Source organism: Gossypium arboreum, chromosome 3, assembly GCF_025698485.1.
Source record: "Gossypium arboreum isolate Shixiya-1 chromosome 3, ASM2569848v2, whole genome shotgun sequence".
NCBI lineage: Eukaryota > Viridiplantae > Streptophyta > Magnoliopsida > Malvales > Malvaceae > Gossypium > Gossypium arboreum.
The window spans coordinates 5,534,297-5,553,277 of NC_069072.1; the positions used below are offsets into that span (position 1 = coordinate 5,534,297).

The 18,981-nt window shown below is 32.7% G+C and overlaps 2 protein-coding genes across 2 annotated transcripts; one reads left to right on the plus strand and one right to left on the minus strand.

Annotated features, from left to right (window-relative positions):
* Positions 1-104: 104 nt before the first annotated feature.
* LOC108475461 (uncharacterized) lies at positions 105-4,496 on the minus strand. Its single transcript, XM_017777428.2, has 9 exons — positions 4,190-4,496; positions 3,701-4,089; positions 2,978-3,177; positions 2,384-2,486; positions 2,207-2,272; positions 1,810-1,983; positions 1,618-1,714; positions 495-641; positions 105-300 (listed from the first exon to the last, which is right to left on the minus strand). The coding sequence occupies exons 2-8, from the start codon at positions 4,051-4,053 to the stop codon at positions 513-515; spliced, it is 1,122 nt and encodes a 373-aa protein (XP_017632917.1). The 5' UTR covers positions 4,054-4,089; positions 4,190-4,496; the 3' UTR covers positions 105-300; positions 495-512.
* A 7,250-nt stretch (positions 4,497-11,746) lies between these two features.
* Positions 11,747-15,169, plus strand: LOC108474980 (uncharacterized). Its single transcript, XM_017777005.1, has 6 exons — positions 11,747-11,795; positions 12,820-13,079; positions 13,611-13,862; positions 13,946-14,251; positions 14,324-14,490; positions 14,812-15,169. The coding sequence occupies exons 1-6, from the start codon at positions 11,747-11,749 to the stop codon at positions 15,167-15,169; spliced, it is 1,392 nt and encodes a 463-aa protein (XP_017632494.1).
* The last annotated feature ends 3,812 nt before the right edge of the window (positions 15,170-18,981 follow it).

An 18,981-nucleotide genomic window follows, 5' to 3' on the forward strand; every position in this document is an offset into this window, starting at 1 on the left:
AAAAAATATATATATTGGATATGTAGATGTTCAGATAGATTATATCTCCAAACAAAGTGATGAAAGAAGGAAAGTACAAGACATTAACCAAATCATGAACTATATCGGGGGGCAAAGGCAATTCATTCATTAGTTAATAAATAAATAACTAATGTATTCGCATTTTGTAAGGGGTTTTCAATCCTGAAAAACTCGAAGCTCTTAAAAAATTAATGGAAAAAAAGGTTCCATAATTACTAATTCTATAAAGCATACAATTCTTGCAAGAAAAGAAATTGAATCCTATTCTGTCTTTGTGTCCTGCAAAGTTGATAGTAAAAAGATATCCATTATTAAAATAGATATTATAAAAAAGGATTTCTTTGAATGTAATAAAAATATAGAAACTTAGGATTTCTTTGAATGTAATAAAAATATAGAAACTTAGGAAGTAGTAAAGTTTAGGTTCTTTTTAGTTGGTTAGCTTATAATCAAATTACAAAATGGAATCTTACCTATCATGAAATTAGCATTTAGCGGAACTCATCGTGATATTCGTAGTCATCATCATCCTCATCCTCACTGAAGATGGCACTATAGAATACGTATGGGTTCTCAATCATCTCGAGTAAGCTTAAGCGACCATCTTTATCTGAATCTGCCTGAAATTACATATAAAGAAAACGTCCCTTTTAGTACAAATGAGGAAGTCTAAGAGGGGCAAAGGATATGAACACTAAACTTTACTCCTTTTAAGAAGAGGCAATAACCACTAGCCAAAGCATATTGGTTTAGAGTTATCTTGCACTACAATTTTCATTTCATTTTGTTGAACTACCTTTGTTTTCTTCTTGGACCAGACTAAGATTCTTTTTTTCTTTTCCGCTTTTGCTTTTATTGTTTCTTTATCTTTTTCTTCTTCCATCCCTTATCACACCATTCCACACATCTATAGACTTTCTCTCGACAAATTCAACAAATAGACCCCAAAAAATCCAGAACCCAACATCAAACCCAGATTCCAATGTTGATTTGCAGCACCTGCCATCAGATTTTCACTAAATTTTTTGTTTGTTCAACTAAATGTTTGAAACCACCACTCCCCACCCCCCCCCCCCAAAAAAAAAAAAGAACCTCCAAATACCCTAATTCTAGTATCAAAACCCGTGACAACAGCCCCAGAAAACACCCTGTTCTGCCACTCCAAACAATTTGGTTTTAGAATGTTTTACCTCAAAAAACTTGCTCTTCTTCCTCACCATTTTGAAAACCCAAAACATCCATTGCAACCATGAAACACCATTCTGATGTCATTGGCTGCCATGCTGAATACACAAGTCTGACATAATGTGTCAATGCCCATGTCATGTCTACATGGATATGACATCCTAAAGTGCTGTCCATGTAAGATAGGTGACAGACAAAAAAAGCACCCCAAACACTTTCTCTTCCTAAACCATCAATTTCCGCATTACATTACATTCCAAGTAGAAATGCACAACTAAACATGGGTTCAGCAAAATATTTCTAATAAAAGGCAACTCCTACTATCAAATAAAAAGAACTAAAACAAAATATTAGAAAATGCATACATGCATTCATGTGTAATACTGCTCAATTCTTTGGAGTCGTAAGTACCTGTGATATGATGTAATCTGCTTGTTGTTTCGCATAGTACCGCTCTGATGGATGAATTTTCCCAATTATTGGTAGTAGTTCTTCTTCAGACAACAGTCTGTTAATACGAAGCACCATAGATTTATTTAACAGTCCCAACAACTAACTTTTCAGTACAACCATGATACTAGACATAAAGATGTATACAAGTACCTGTCACCATCTTTATCAAGCTGGCTAAACAAACGTCTAGCCGGGGACTCCAATGAGTCGTGAGATAGATGGGAAGAGTTATGATCTTCTTCATCATAGTTTCTCACCAAATCAAAGAGCCCATGAAAGAACTCATCAAAGTTAACCTTCCCATCCCTGTCTGTATCTCTTTCTCTGAAAAGATAAAAGTAGAAGCAAAGTCAAATAGCAATTTGAAGGCACTAGTAGAAAAGGCGGATCAAATGCAAACAGGATAACATGCCCCAAAATGGGGTTGTTTTTTATTATTATTTCTAGAACTCAAAACATAAAATTTAAGCACGAGTTAGTTTCTTAACTAGAACGGATATATACAATTTACATGAGAGAAAAGAGAAAGAAATAAAACTCAGGTTACCTTACTTCCTCCTTGCACAGCCAATGTAGCAGCTTTGGGCTTTTGCTGTCAGATGGATGCAGAAAGCTAGGAAAAAACCAAGCAAAAAAATTAGGGGAGAACAATGGCAGCAACTAAAAGTAACCCCTTTCGCTAGGAGTAGATGAGTCAGAACTTGCTTTAGAATTTGGTACTTACTCATTGAACTCGGTTATGTTCAACAAACCATCACCGTTGACATCTGATGCGTTAAAATGTTCCTCTTTCCACCAGCCCATGTCATAGCCAAAAGAATTGTTGTCTGGAAAAAAGAAACACAAACAAGTTACCATCTTTAAAGATAATTATTGGCAAATTAAACAGAACTCAATTATCATGTTGGTGTTTCGTCCTCGAAGACTATAACAATCTAAAGCAAGATAAGATCCATAAATAGACTAGAATTGTTATAAAGGTTTACTCAATGTTACTATCACTAAGAACAAAAGGAAAGAGGATGTTTAAAATGTTTTGGCTTCATGCCACTATTATCTCACAAAAAGATCTGAAAACTGATGGGTATTTGAATTTGCAAAAAGGAGTAGAAAGATCAATTCTTAAACAATATAACACAACTAGTAGCTGAAATCCATAAAAGGTATAAAATCCATCAATCAAGTACTTCAAGCCAAATAACAATTTAGCCATACAAACAAAGCAAAATCACATAAAAAAAAATATAGTAGAAGCACTCAGAGGATTAGTTTCATTAGATGAATTAAATTTGGTAATATAATAGCATAGATCACTAACCATTCTTCACCCAACTGGGAGGCTCATACTCTGCAAATGAAACAAATCCATCATGGTTCTTGTCATGAACTTCCATCTCCCTCATAGACCTGTGCAAGACTTCCTTTGCTGTTTGTTGTAGATGCCACTCGGTCAATTCATTCTCCGTCACAAAACCATCTGCAGGGTCCGCATCAATCTTGGGGAACAGCATTACCAACCTGTTCATCAGATTAAAACTCCACTTGATCAACATCTATCAAAATGTTACAGTCAATGGCCATCCACAAGCATATAAACACAGGTGCAAGGATTACATAAACTGCATCACGATGTGAGTATATACAAAGATACTATCAGTTTATATTACCTACAAAATCATCACGATGTGAGTATATACACAGATACAATTAGCGTACACAATAATAAAGATACCTAGCGTTCTTTCTATAAAGCATATAAAATATAGCCAACAATGATCAAATATCAGTCCACAAATTCGCACCTACATGTAATTGAAACGGATAAAAGAAGAATCAATGTGAATAACTAAATGTTACTAGCTCATAAATAGTAGCAGTAATTTATACTATTTAAGCAAATTACATGATGAAGCACACATTTTGAACTAAAATTGGCAGCTAAAGATTATTAATTAAAGCTTTAAACTTTCGAACACTTAATACCCAAAAATAGTATCAACATGAATTTAAAAGTAAATGAAAATGTAATACCACCACCAACCTATTGGTAACGTTGAACTTATCCTCATCATTCAAGTAATCCTCAGCGTTCATGAAATCCTCCCACTCGGGCTGCGACTCGTGACCCGGAGCGTGGTCATTTACAAACTCAGGATGGGTGTGCTCCAAGTACTGCTTCTCCCATTGTCGATCTTCACGGCGGCGCTCGATGTCGGCGACGAGAGGATCAAAAGCCACGGGCTCGTGGTGGGTGGGGTTGCTGAAGCTGAAAGAAGAGCGGAGCTTTAGGCGGCGATGGCGGCTGTGGTTGGGGTGTTTCTTAGGGGAATGCGAGATGAGGAAGAGGATTAGAAGAGCCACAGCAATGTATATAATGGCTGAAACTTTTCCCATATCTGGAAAGTACCCAAAATTTGATGGAAAATTGTTCTGAAAAAAAAAAAAGAAACAAAGATCTAAAATTCTAGAACAATATGGACGGAAAAAAAATTAGAGTTTAAGAGGAGAGAAACAAGAGATAGGGATCTACTAATAATGAAGCAAAGCGAAGAGGTCGTGAGATGTCGAAATATTTGGACTGGGAATTGACAAACAAAGAAGGGATGCTTTGATGGGAGTCTCTTTTACATTTGGATCTGCTAAGAAGATAATTTATTTATTAAATAAGGTGATGGCTTATTATAAATATTTTTTGGGGGAGTTATACTAATTTACTCAAAAATGCCAAAAAAAAAAAAAACCAAAATAGGCTGTTTTTTTTTTAAAAAACCTTCCAAATGTAAGTGTTTTGAGAGTGCTATCAAGAAATGCTTCTAGTTGGATATACTTTCTGTCAAATCATTTGGAAGTGTTTTTTCTCAACAGTAACATTTAAGGGTTACTTTCTTCTATAACTATTTAATTAGCTGTTGGACCCATCCCAATGGTCTTATCTTTTTCATATATAAACTCTCGATTTCATTTTTCTTTTAATTCAATCTTAACTCTCAAATCTCTCTTAAATTTCTCCTAATTTCCTTTTAAATTCTCAAATTTTATTTCTCTCTAAAATTTATTTTTATTAAAATTATCTTAACATTTTCAGTAAATTATATTTTCTAATAGAAATTATTTGGTGTTTTTTGAAATTAGCAATGGCAAGATCTCTAATCCATTTGGATGATAACCACATTTTCATCAATCAATTACAAATTGTAAGAATACTTTTTATTATATTTTAATGTTGTTTAATTTTTCTATTTTCTTGTTATATTTGAATTTAATATTTTGTATATTTTTTTACCTAAATAGACGAAAGATCAAATTTTGGAGACCTATATTCGTAATCCATCCGCTCTTCCATCACCTTTGATCAAACCCTACTTGAGAGATGCTAGTTTTTCACACGTGGCCCTTATAGGTAGGGGTGTAAGTTGGTCCCAACTCTCATAAACATGTTGGTGGAAAGGCGGAGACCCAAGACACACACATTCTATCTTCCATGCAACGAGTGCATTATCACTCTGAAGGACGTGCAGTTACAACTCGAGTTACCGATGAATAGGCTGGTAGTGACTGAATTAGTTCACGCAGCCTATTGGAGAAGGGTATGTGCTGAACTTTTGGGGAGGGTTTCGAAGATAATTTTTGAAGGCCAGATCAAAACAGGTTAGTTAAGAAGAGTTTCGGTGGGCTCAATGAGGATTCGACTGAAGTCCAAACAGAACAACACACTTGAGCGTACATCTTTCTAATTATCGGAGGTATCCTAATGCCGAATAAGTCACGAAATCTTATTCATCTAAGGTGGCTAATGAAACTCGTCAACTTTAGATAAACGAGCGAACTCAGTTGGGGGTCTGTCGTGTTGGCAACTTTGTACTGGGAGATGTGTCAGGCGACACAACCATAGAAAATTAAAATTGGTGGTTACATGCTATTACGATAATCATAGGGCAAGAAATCGGCTGTCATTTTTATGTCCTTGAGTGAACTACCATCATACATTCCTACTTGTAATAAGGAAAAATTTATTAGATAATATATTTACCATAATAAAATTAATTAAAATTTAAATTATTCTACTAACAAATTATTTCAATAACTGGAATCATGGGTCGAATTACGTGGGACTACTGAATGAGCTTCGAGATATACGACTTCTGTTATGTAAACGATCGGAAGTTGATGTATATATTTTCTCATTTCTGATGATGACGATGATGTGATGACGACATATAGGCTGTCTATGTTTCGGGTACAATATAGTTATACTCCTATGCCAATTGGTGTTTGTTTCTACCAAGATAGATCATCTTCCCAACCACCTATTCTGAGATCGGAGGATACACGATGGCAATCGAGGAGTAATCAATCGTAATCTACCACAAACGAAGGCAAAAAAGATGAGAGGCTGAGACCACAACCTATATTAGAGGTTGAACCAATGAGGAATCCAGCTCGCAATCGTCGACCACCTCAATGTGGCACATATTCTGATTAGGGATTTGATTGATATACTTTATTATTGTACTTCTCATGTTAACATTCCAATAAATATCAAATGCTTTTATTGTATCGATGTTGTACATCATTATGTTTTTAAATAAATATCGTTTTTTGATTAAAGTTGGTCTTTCTTATCATTTCATAATATTGAATCAAGACTCTACGTGAACAATTGAAGAAAGTTTTATAATTTATTGATTTGTATTGTATGGCAAAAACGCATGTTTACAGTTTACAACAAAATTGATGTTAATGATGTGTTGTACTTATACCATCCTTTCGATGTGGACATGACGCATTATATGGCCTAGATTCCTACACCACCTGTATAACCTTAGTTGGTTTGACTTCTCCCGAATATCCATGTTGTCGCGTATCTAAGTCGACGTTGGTCGACCTTTTAGTTTGTGACGCAATGATCTATCGGGTAACAACTTAAATGGAATGTTCGATACATGCGACTACCTACGTTTATCTGGGATCGGTAGGAATATGTTTCTCCACAAGTTCTATGGCCTGAAACTCGCTTTGACCGTAGGTAGTATTATGTTCGTGATCATCTCTAAGTCCAATTTTGGATAATCTCGTGAAATACCTGTAATAACACGAGTACATTAAAATTAGCAATTCAATTGTGTCATAATATATACCGATATTGATGTAGTACCCGTGGTAACATGCATATGCGAAGCAGTAAACTTATTTATCACAACCACGCAGGGGTAAAGCCAGAACAATTTTTTAGGGGGGCCGGATACAATTTTAATTTTTTATAGTTTATATCTTTATAATTTGTAAAGGATTAAATCGAATTTTTATAATTTTAAGGTGGGTCAAAGTGTAATTTTACCTTTACTAATTTAAAATTTTTAAAAAAATTTAAGGGCCTAAATATCAATTTTACATTTTAGGGGGGTCAGGGCTCATGCCAGCCGCCTTGGCTTCGCCCCTGCAACCGCGTCTTCTTCTTAACAAAAGCCATAATTTTTCATGCACATCTATTGCCTCACATTGCACACTTCGCCTTGAGCTTGTCAGATTAGGATTTAACCACATGGAAGTTTACCTCGTTCTTGATATTATATCACTTAACTGCAGCAACAAAACCATCTTTAGTGGAAAACTCCTTCCCCACTTCTAAATCACCCGAATCCAATGAAGAACTTGCATGACCCGACCTCCTCTGTAGTTCTGCAAACTCCAACCCATCCTCTGCCGATAGGTACACATTATGTATGTGGGCTGAAGGTGAGTACTCCCTGAACTATAAATCTTCATTGACATCTTCGCCAAGACCTTCACTATATGAACCTCCATCTTCTGGTTCATTTAAAACCGGCTTTAGTTTAGAAAATAATCCAATTTCTGAACTATTGGCACTAAACTCTTGGATTAGATTGACATTGGATTCAGTATCCTCTTCATTCTCAAACCCACCAACATCTATCGTGTTAGATGTCCCATCACCGATGGATGTACATCATCTCTTCTTGTAAAGTTTTCGAAACGTTCAAAATCACATTTTGATTGCCAACAGTTGGAAGTTGATGCCATTCCCTTGTAAGTGTTCCCACTGTTGAACATCGACTAACCGAAGTTCAAATCAAAACCACTAACTGAGTGTCGTGCAGGGGTCATGTATTCTATCCTACCACTAAAAGCTAGCATTTCGGTGTTCTACCTGCCGTGATTGAAATCAAAGGCTGAGATAGATGAGTGCCTTCACATTGATGATTCCGAGATATCATAATAAGAACTTTTTAACAAAGCGGTGAATCCACCACACAACTATGTCGTTGGACTCTCAACTTGTTCTTTCGTTTTGGCCTCTTAAACAAGAACATATGTTGACGTCCGAGAGCCTTCATCTTTCCTTGCAAACTCTGCATATAACTCGAGAAATGATGATCCATTGTCAATATGCGTTTACACTATCACCTCCAACCATCTCGCCCTTCTAATATCAAAAGCATCATATTTAACGAGGTCGACTGAAGCACAAAATCAATATTTAAGGGAAGATACTCTCATCTGGTTGGATCTAATAATATTCCGCCTAATTCTTGTTCGAAGTTTTGACAATTGTATGTTTTGTTTAAAAGTCAACCACGTTGTGTTCTTTGATAAAACAATTACCATGTTATCAGTGTCATGCACTTCACTGTCGTAATAAACAATACCATTAATTTGTCCACTCATTTTCAACCAAATAACCTATTCTACATGTTCGAAACAAAAACATTATGCAGAAAAATAATGGTGTAACTAAATATGAACAACAAAAATATATGCTTACTTTATGCAAATAGCGTGGTTGCTCTAACTTATGCCTTATATGAGAGCTTCTCTTCTTCTGATCTTCTTACAATTTTCTTTGCTTGTAAATGGCTTATGTCACTCGATGCTGAAATAGGTTACTTTTATAGATTAGGGGGTGACTTGCAGTTCGTTTTGAAAATTTTCTAGGCCTAGTGAGGGGTTGAAATTTGTAGAGAGAAAACACTCCAAATAGGACGCACTGTCAGCAAAAGCACTGAAAGCACATCCAGCTGGAAGTATTTTCAGTGCCATGTCAGCTAAAAGCGCTTAAAGTTGGACGCGTTTCCAGTGCTTTTGCATGCTTGGAGCATTTTTTCTCTACAAGTTTCAACCCCAACCTTTTTCCAAGAAACCAATCATATACCCCGGGATATATTTTCTAAACTCTTCTTGTCAAAAATAATGTACCAGGATAAATAATTTATTGAAAAATTAAATCAAACTAAGATTAAAAATGCGGAAAAAATTAATAACTAATATTTCATCCTAGTCGAAGTCGAATGCTTCGAGTTTCGATTATGAATTGAATTACATTTTGCAATTCAAATATATGATTGGTGTAAATATGATGTTTTTAAATTTTGAATTCAATAATATTATTATTTAACCTTTCAAAAATTATAAAATAAATAATATATAATAAACTTTAAAATTTTAAACCAAAATAACAAAACCCTAAATCCAAAATATCCTATTTTATAAACCATAAATCATAACCTTAAAAATTTTCTTTGCTTGTAAATGGCTTATGTCACTTGATACTGAAATAGGTTACTTTTATAGATTAAGGGGTGACTTGCAGTTCGTTTTGAAAATTTTCCTGGCCTAGTGAAGGGTTGAAATTTGTAGAGAGAAAACATTCCAAATAGGACGCACTGCCAACAAAAGCACTGAAAGCACATCCAGCTGGAAGTATTTTTAGTGCCATGTCAGCTAAAAGCGCTTACAGTTGGACGTGTTTCCAGTGCTTTTGCATGCTTGGAGCATTTTTTCTCTACAAGTTTCAACCCCAACCTTTTTCCAAGAAACCCATCATATATCCCGGGATATATTTTCTGAACTCTTCTTGTCGAAAATAATGTACTAGGATAAATAATTTATTGAAAAATCGAATCAAACTAAGATTAAAAATACGGAAAAAATTAATAACTAATATTTCATCCTAGCCGAGTGCTTCGAGTTTCGATTATGAATTGAATTGCATTTTGCAATTCAAATATATGATTGGTGTAAATATGATGTTTTAAATTTTGAATTCAATAATATTATTATTTAACCTTTCAAAAATTATAAAATAAATAATATATAATAAACTTTAAAATTTTAAACCAAAAATAACAAAACCCTAAATCCAAAATATCCTACTTTATAAACCATAAACCATAACCCTAAAAAATAAAACTCAACTTTAAAAAATAAAATCCTAACCCTAAAAAATAGGGGGAAATGCTTCCAAAGCATTTTCATAAAATCAGCTTATTCCCGTAAATTTTCTAAAAAATGACCTATTCTGACAATTTTTTCTAGCATTTTTTAGTAAATTAGTCGGAGTTAACAAGTGATAAATAAATAAGCTATTACAAATTGCTTTGGTTTAGAGTGATAAATTATTTGATGATTATTTTTATGTAATTATTTGTTTTGAACATTAATTTTATTATGAGTTCTTATTGTATTTGCTCTTTTTTATATACTAAAACTACTAATGTTCCTTCCCCAACCCTTAAATAGGAAGATAATGTGCTTCAGCGCACTCAAATTCACGTCCTCCTGCACTAGCAATAGTGTTAATGCCAATCGAATTAAGACTCAATCGACTTATGTAATTATTTGTTTAAAGCATGATTTTAGATTTGAATTTTAAAGAGAATAATATTGAAAGAGTGTATAGGTTTAGTTTAATTCGATTTTAAATTTAGTTGAAGTTATTATGACTATTGTTTCGTTCATCGAGGTTTCGACTAAAAAAAAAGATAAGTTATTATTTAAAGTTAGGATCTCTTTGATTCATTGAAAATAATTTCTGAAAATAGATTGACTTTTTAAAAATCGATTGGATGTCTATAAAACATTTTTGTTGTTTGAAAATTTATTGAAACTAATTTTTAAAACAAACAAAACATAAATATTTTTCTATTTAAAAAATTATATATCTTCATTAATTAATTTATAGAACTTAATTTGAAATGTTATTTTTTTCTAAAATTGTTATTAAAACAATTACATAACATTACGAAATTACTTGCATAGATGTTTTATAAATGTTTGATATCTCAAATGTCAAGTTCTATTAGTAATTTCTTTGGCAGTTCCATAAGATATTAACAATGCAATTTTTATAACCGCTTCTAATTTCCTCAATTACAAATTGAGTAATAATTTGATTAATATGGGTGTTATTGTTAATGCAGGAGGACGTGAGTTCAAGTGCGTTCAAACGCATTATCCTCTTACTTATAGGTTAGTGAAGAGTTATAGGCAGTTATAGGCGTTATAATGAGATTATTAAAAAAAATGTAATAAGACATAAAAGTTTGGTGTTTGAGTAATTTATTTTCGTTAATTTCATTTATAAATAATGACTTGGGTTTTTATTTTTATGTCATTTTTTAATTGTTATTTGTTGGTACGCATTGGTATATGCATATGCGACGTTAAATGTATTAAAAATGTAAAATAGTACTCAATGGATATGGGTTTTACTTGGTTTCTTCGAAGGATTAATAATAGTTGCTTTGGTGTAATAATAATAAGGGTAAATTACACCAACAATCACCAAACTTTAGGGTAAATGACAAAACAGTCACCTAGGTTTTATTTCAGTCACTTAACTTTCAAAAAGTAACAAAACGGTCACTAACGTTATAAAAAAGTGACAAAACAGTCACTAACTAATAGTTACAGTTTGGGTATTAACGGGATTGTTGAAGTGGCAAGTTAATCGCTGATGTGGCAAGTTAACTTGCCACGTTGGCGACGATTGATGGGTTTGGGACTGGTTTAGGGAAAAAATTGAAGGGTTAATGGGTTAATGTTTTAGGGTTAGAAACAGATTAGCTTTAGGGGGATTTGGGGTGGAAAGGAAAATTGATTTGGGAAATTTCAATCGTGATTTGGGGTTTTTTAGGCTTTAAACTGAATTGGGAATCGATTAAGAAGGGTTTAGGTTAGAAATCGGTTCAATAATCGATTAACAGGGTATACGTTTTAGAGTTTAGGGTGGTTTATTTTGTTTAGGGAGAAAAGAAGACGAACCAGAAGTTTTTAATTGTCAGAGACAATGGGCAATAAAAGGGAAGCTACCAGTGTTGTTACATCCACTTTAACGGGTAAGTTCTTGCATTTAGTTTTAAATTTTTTGGATTTCAATGCTGTTATTTCGATTTAGGGTTAATTAGGGATATTTCGGTTTCAAATTTAATTTCGATTTTGATTTTGATTTTGATTTCTATTTCAATTTTGATTACAATTTTGAAACACTCACTGATTCTGATTTAGATTTTGATTTCAATTTTGATTTCGATCTTAATTTAGGATGAGAATTTAATTTTGATTTCGATTTAGATTTCGATTTAGGGTTATTTCGATTTTAATTTTATTTGTTATTAATGTGCATGACAGATTAGGGTTTGGTTTTTAAAGTTTATCACATATAATGTGTACTGTATTGTGTCTGCCATTGTTTAGGGTTATTTCAATTTTGATTTTGATGTTTATTGTTTGTATCTACCATTGTATGAATGCCATTATCAAACTGATCTTTATTGTGTATATCTGCCATTGTTTGTATCTATCATTGTATGAATGCCATTATCAAACTGATCTTTATTGTATATATCTGCCATTGTTTGTATTTGCCATTGTATGAATGTCATTATCAAATTGATGTTTATTGTGTATATCTGCCATTGTTTGTATCTGCCATTGTATGAATGTCATTATCAAATTAATGTTTATTGTGTATATCTGCAATTGTTTGTATTTGCCATTAAATTATACATTATTAAACTGATGTTTGTTGTGTATATCTGCCATTATTTGTATCTGCCATTAAATTATACATTATTAAACTGATGTTTACTGTGTATATCTGTTATTGTTTGTATCCAAGCTCCTATTGTTATTTACCTTCTTTATTGTACTGGTTATTGCCTATTATTATCTGCCATGTGCATGAGAAAAATGGTTGTGTTTGATTAAATTGATATTTATATTGGTTGTTGTCTGCCATGTGCATGACAGAAGTGTTTGTATTAAATTATTGGGTATTTTGTATTGGTTATTGTCTGACAAAAATGGTTAAAGAGTTTGCCTATGTTGTCTGCCTTTATTGATGAGTACTTTGTTTGGCAGGTTTAATTGATGACAATTTTAATGAGAATGAAGAAAACGTGTCTGGTAGTGATGTATCTAGTAGTGAAGTGTCTGGTAGTGATAGTGATACATCTAAAAGAGTTTCTTTAGATGGTTTAAACATGGATGGTATAGAAGTAGATGAACTGTGTGATAGTGATGATTCTGGGAGGTTAGATAGTGCACATAGATCTGACTCAGATGGCCAAAATTGGCCTGATTTCAACTTAGAGAATGACATGAGTAATCCTAGACTTAAGGTTGGAATGTTATTTAAGTCTAAACATAGTCTAAAAAAAGCTGCCAAGCAGTATGGTAGGTTGAATAGTTATTTTATTAAGTTTCCCAGAAATTATTTAAGAAGGTTAAGGGCAATCTGCAATGAAAAATGTTCTTGGTTCATATGGGCTTCTAGGCTAAACCCTAATGACCCTACTGACCAGACTTGGCAAATTAGGAGTTCAAACCCTAACCATACTTGTTCTAAAGTCTATAAAAATAGGAATGTAACCTTAGCTTGGATAGGTGAACAGTATAAAGAAAAATTCATTGCCGATTCTGATTATTCTTTGAAATCATTACAGCAAGATGTCAAAAGAGATTTCTGTTGCTTAGTCTCATTAACTAAATATAGGAGGGCTAAACTTAGGGCATTGGAATTAATTGAAGGAGCTCATAAGGCTCAATATGAGAAGATTTATTAGTACTTATTGGAGGTTAGGACCCAAAATGAGGGAACAATAACAATCTGTTATTTGGATAACAAATTGTTTCAAAGGATCTGTTTGCAGGTATGCAAAGATAGCTATAAGGCTGGTTGTAGGAGGATAGTAGGTTTAGATGGATGTTTCTTGAAGGGTTACTATGGTGGCTACTTGCTTGCAGCTGTTGGGATAGATGCAAATAATGGCATCTATCCACTTGTATATGCTGCTGTCGAAAGTGAAAACCAAGCATCATGGCTTTGGTTCTTGGAGTTGCTTGCAATGGACTTAGAAATTGTGAGCTCGTACCACATATTTTTCATGTCTGACAAACAAAAGGTAAAACTCTACTTATATATATTTTTATGTTGTTTCTATTTAAGGTTTGTTAAAGAATTAAATTATTTTTTTTCTAATTGCAGGGACTTTTGGAAGCAATATGTATGTTGTTTCTTAATGCAGAAACAAGACACTGTGTTAGACACCTACATTCTAATTTCAAGAATGCTGGTTTCCGAACAAAGGAGTTGAAAGATTTGCTTTGGAAAGTTGCCAGAGCAAGCACTACAAGAGAGTTCGATGATGCCATGGATGAACTGAGAAAAACCAATCACCATGCATATGACTGGTTGAAGAAGAAAAACCCTACTCACTGGTCAAGGTCCCACTTCTCAATTAGGAGCCATTTTGACATGTTGGTGAATAATCTATCTGAATCATTTAACAAGGTAAATCCCTATGTTTTATGTTTCTTATTGATCATTAGCAATTCACTAATCATTTATGTGGTTTATGGACAGATGATATTGGAAGCAAGAGGTAAACCTATTCTAACCATGATGGAAACAGTAAGGACCAAGATTATGTTACTTATTGTCAAGAAGAAAGAAGAAGCTGACAAATGGAAAGGAACTTTGTGTCCAAAGATTAAGAAAAAGCTGGATGTAAATATAAAAGATTCATTAAGGTAAATATTCTTTCTAATGCCTATATTCTGACTTAATGTTGCTGATCACATGCAGTGATTGTTTGAAAGTTATTGACTTTTTTTAATATGTATGCAATGATTATTGGAAAGTTGTTGACTATTTTTTAATATGCATGCAATGATTGTTGGAAAGCTGTTGACTATTTTTTAATATGCATGCAATGATTGTTGGTGTGTTGCCTATTTTTTAATATGCATGCAATGAGTTTTTTTTTTTTATAATATGCATGTAGTGACTGCTTTTTTAGGGGGGGTGTGTGTCATTGTATGTTTTAACCAAGCATACTCACTGTTTTTTAGGTGTGTTCCATCACATGCTGGTGGGGACAAGTATCAGGTTGAATGTGGTCCAGGCAAAAAGCATGTGGTGGACTTAGTTCAGAATTCCTGCTCCTGTAGGAATTGGGATCTCACTGGCATCCCTTGCATGCATGCATTAGCTGTCATTCATGTAAAAAATAAGTTCCCAGAGACCTATGTACAAACCTGGCACACCAAGCAAACCCAGATTCAAATTTACTCCAACTTTGTAAGTCCAGTAAGGAGTCCTAAACAATGGGTCTCTTTGTCAAACATGCAACCAATACTACCTCCTCCACTAAGAAAGCCACCTGGAAGACCTACTAAAGTGAGAAGGAAAGAACCTGATGAACAATAAACAACAGAAAGGTTGAGCAAGAGAAGGGTGGAGATGAGGTGCAGTAAATGCAAAATAATAGGCCACAATAAGAGGAGTTGCAAAGGGGAAGTTGGTCAAAACATTCCAGTAAGTAATTTGCCTTAACTTATAGTATACTTCTACTTATGAATTTGTTTGTTTTTCACATTTCTTTTATTCTTGTAGGTTAAAAGACATCAAGTTGGTGTCTGAACCCAGCAACAGGCTACCCCAAGTCAACAAGAGGGTACCCCAACTCAACAAGGTGCCCCAACTCAGTTACCTACTGCCCCAACTCAGATACCTACTGCCCCAAGACAAAAGCTCCCATTAAAGAGAAAATCAACCACAACCACTGTTAGATGCATGCCTTCTACTCAAGAGTCATCCATGACAGACCATTGATGATGATGTGAACAGACTGCATTTTGTTAACCTTTTAAAAGCTGTAAATTTGCTCTCATCGATTATTAACTTAGGCGATAATTTTTGAGAAATTTGCCTATGATTGCTCTTGTTGATAAACTTAGGCATAGTCACTGAATTTTTTTGTAAATTTCCCTACAATTCACATCTGTTCAATTGTAATGAATTGTAGGAAAATTTGGCAATATTTTGCCCCTCATTCATTTTGTAAACAGTTTGGCATATTGGCCTTAATATATGAGCAATTTATCATGCTATTTGTTATCCAACTGTTAAGCAATTTGTATACCAACTGTTATTTTTTCTAACTAGCAGCCATGTATACCAAGTGTTAAGCAATTTGTATATCAATTGTTATCTTTTCTAACTAGCAGCCATGTATACCAAGTGTTAAGCAATTTGTAAACAACAACATGAGTTGGTTAGCTATGTATACCGGCAGCCATTTTTAACACATGTTAAGCAACAAAAATATTCCAACACAATTTGTAATCAACAAAAATTTTCCATTTCATTCAAGTGTTTGTAAACAACATGAGATGGTTAGCCATGTATAACAGCAGCCATCTATACCAACATAAGCAACAATTTACTAGCAACAAAATTACAAAACATAAGCTGGTTTTCAATTAACATAAAATGATTTTTAAAGTTTTGAAAACAGCAAAACAGTAACAATTACAAGCACCAAAAACCAGGTTCTTCTCTCCCTCTTCCTTGTATCCTCCAATGTGCTCATTTTTTTCAGAAGACCCAAAAACACCATTCTTGAACAGGGTGTCAATGGTGGATCAAACCAACTGAAAAATCGACATGGTTTTCAAAATCGACTGCCGCATTTGTTACACCCAAAAAACCTCCTACCTAGGTTGTCATTGGACCAAGACATGCTTAATTTGGCTGGGTTTCCACAATAGCACACCAGAATCACTTCAGGCATATCTATTTTTCCTCCTCTTCTTCTTTTTTTTTTCTTTTTTTCAAACCCTAAAATGGTGCTGGTACTATTATTAAAGTGTTTGTAACCGGCCAGCTAAACTTAAGGTTGACAGCAAGGACTCCGTCACCTGCCACGTCAATTTACTGTGACGTCTGTGACGAAAAACGGCAAAAAGGACCGTTTTGTTACTTTTTGAAAGTTAAGTGACTGAAATGAAACCTAGGTGACTGCTTTGTCATTTATCCCAAAGTTTGGTGACTGTTGGTGTAATTTATCCTAATAATAATAATAGTGCTTTGGGTTTAGGGAATGCTTTCTTTTTCGTTTTCAGTCGATTGGTTTTAGTCAAAGTTGTTTTTTCTTTGCTCATATTCTTTTTCCAGTAGAAGATTTTTCAAACGAGTTGAATGGAAAAAGTTATCTAAATGACTCAAAATAAGTACTTTGAATAGTGAAGAAACCAATTTTATATACTCTTTTTACATTTAAAAATTAAAAATAAATTGAAATTTTTTATAATTTTTGGAAATATATATAAATTGAACTTTTGAAATTTTTTATAATTTTAAAAATATTTGGAACAAAATAATATTATATCAACTATAAAATACAAGCGACTATCATGGGGACTTCAATGTAAGATTTAGTGTAATTTCTAACATTTTTATTGAATTGTAAATGAAATTTATATTTAATAAAAAATAAAAGGTTTAAAGCCAATTAAAGTAAAAAAAAAATGTACGGGCCAAATTGATAAAATCAGAAAGATTAAGAGTTAAATTTGTGATTGTATCTAATTTTTAAATAGAGTTAATAAAAAATTATTCACGCGATTACAAATGAGTAATTCAAAAGTAAAGAGATCAAAGTTGAGCAAGTATAGGATCTAAATCCATACAAATTGATAAGTACAAAGACTATTTTTAGAATTTACCCTAAAAATTAATGAGAGCAAGTTAAATTTTTTAAAAGAAGAAGAAAAAATTAAAGAAAATAGCTCGAAAAAACCACATATGATGTTTTGATAGTTGATTTGATAAAAAAATTATGCACAAGAAATAGATTGAATTGTACGTAATTATGTTTTGATCATATCTGCTCTTTTGATACAATATTTAGAATTATTCATAATCCATCCCTAACCCTTAAATAAGAGGATAATACGCTGTAGCACACTCAAACCTATATTCTCCTGCATTTGTAATAATACTAATGCTAATCGAGTTAAAACTCAATTAATAGTTGACTAAAAAACCTTGAATAAGCTCAAACTATTCAATTTAGAATTTAGAATTTTAATTAATTTTCTTAAATAACTTAATTAATTTAAATTATTTACTTTAAATTTTTAATTATTATTATTTAAATAGAATTGAATTTTGCTCATGTATAAATTCAAACATACTCTAAGAGTCTGTCCTGTTTAAATTCTGTTTTCATGGTGTGATCTGATCCACAGTCAAAGTTGAAAGAGAAGACAAAGACATGCCCTAATCTGGTAATCCCTCTTGCAAATCGATGTGGGACTGAGCAAAAGCAAAAACCACACCGTAAAATAAATAAAAATTTCTATATATTTCTGACATTGATTATATGTCCAATAAAATCATAATAATGCATAAATTGGCTTGAAATATCTATTAGGAATGAATATTTGGCGGGCAAAATCGTTGATATGAAACATTACATAAATTAGGTATTTTGTTTTTGGATAAATGCCACAGTAAAGGGATTGTTGAAGAGTGAAAGATTAAATTAAAATTTAATTCTTTTTAAGGATAAACTATAATTTTATAAACTTTTATTACCTAAAAGTATAATTTTTCATTTTAGGTGACGAAGGGCATTGCCTATCCCCTTCTTTCATTCTTGACATCATATTTGAAAAATATAGTGATTAAAATAATATGTTTTGAAATCATGATAAAATAAAATCATAGAAACAAAATCATCAACTTTATATAAACAGAGCACTCATGACATTTATTTGAACCAAGAACATGTGCTATATATATATATATATATATATATTGAAGAGCATAATTTAGGTCAAAAAGCTAACCTTTGAAGAGTGTATAGGTCACAAGATGCTTGTGATCCATCTAAGTTTCGTTAGATCTACCATAATTAGTTAATTACTCTTTTCTTTTACTTACCGCTTTTATTATAAATATAAAAATTTTATTTTTCTTTGTTTAATTCGAAAATAAGAGGTTCTGAATTTTGAGTATTCAGATATGGTATTTATTATGTGTAAGTTTTCGAGTTCTATCATATTCGGTTGTCATATATGGGTTTTAGTTCAATATGTTAACTTTAATCTAGATAGTACCGGTTCTTAGTTTGTTTGTGTTATAATTATTTGATCTTACTTTATGATTACTCTAATAATTGTTTGTAATAATTTAATACTTGTGATTATCTAAATTTATATTTTATTTATATT

Excerpts from the sequence above, each read along its gene's own strand:
- LOC108474980 (XM_017777005.1), top strand. The coding sequence starts at position 11,747 with ATGGGCAATAAAAGGGAAGCTACCAGTGTTGTTACATCCACTTTAACG. Across the intron at positions 13,080-13,610 it reads TGAGTAATCCTAGACTTAAG|GTATGCAAAGATAGCTATAA; the intron begins GTTGGAATGTTA and ends ATCTGTTTGCAG. Across the intron at positions 14,252-14,323 it reads TATCTGAATCATTTAACAAG|ATGATATTGGAAGCAAGAGG; the intron begins GTAAATCCCTAT and ends GTTTATGGACAG.
- LOC108475461 (XM_017777428.2), bottom strand. The coding sequence starts at position 4,053 with ATGGGAAAAGTTTCAGCCATTATATACATTGCTGTGGCTCTTCTAATC. Across the intron at positions 3,178-3,700 it reads AAGTTCAACGTTACCAATAG|GTTGGTAATGCTGTTCCCCA; the intron begins GTTGGTGGTGGT and ends TCTGATGAACAG. Across the intron at positions 1,715-1,809 it reads CTTGATAAAGATGGTGACAG|ACTGTTGTCTGAAGAAGAAC; the intron begins GTACTTGTATAC and ends TCGTATTAACAG.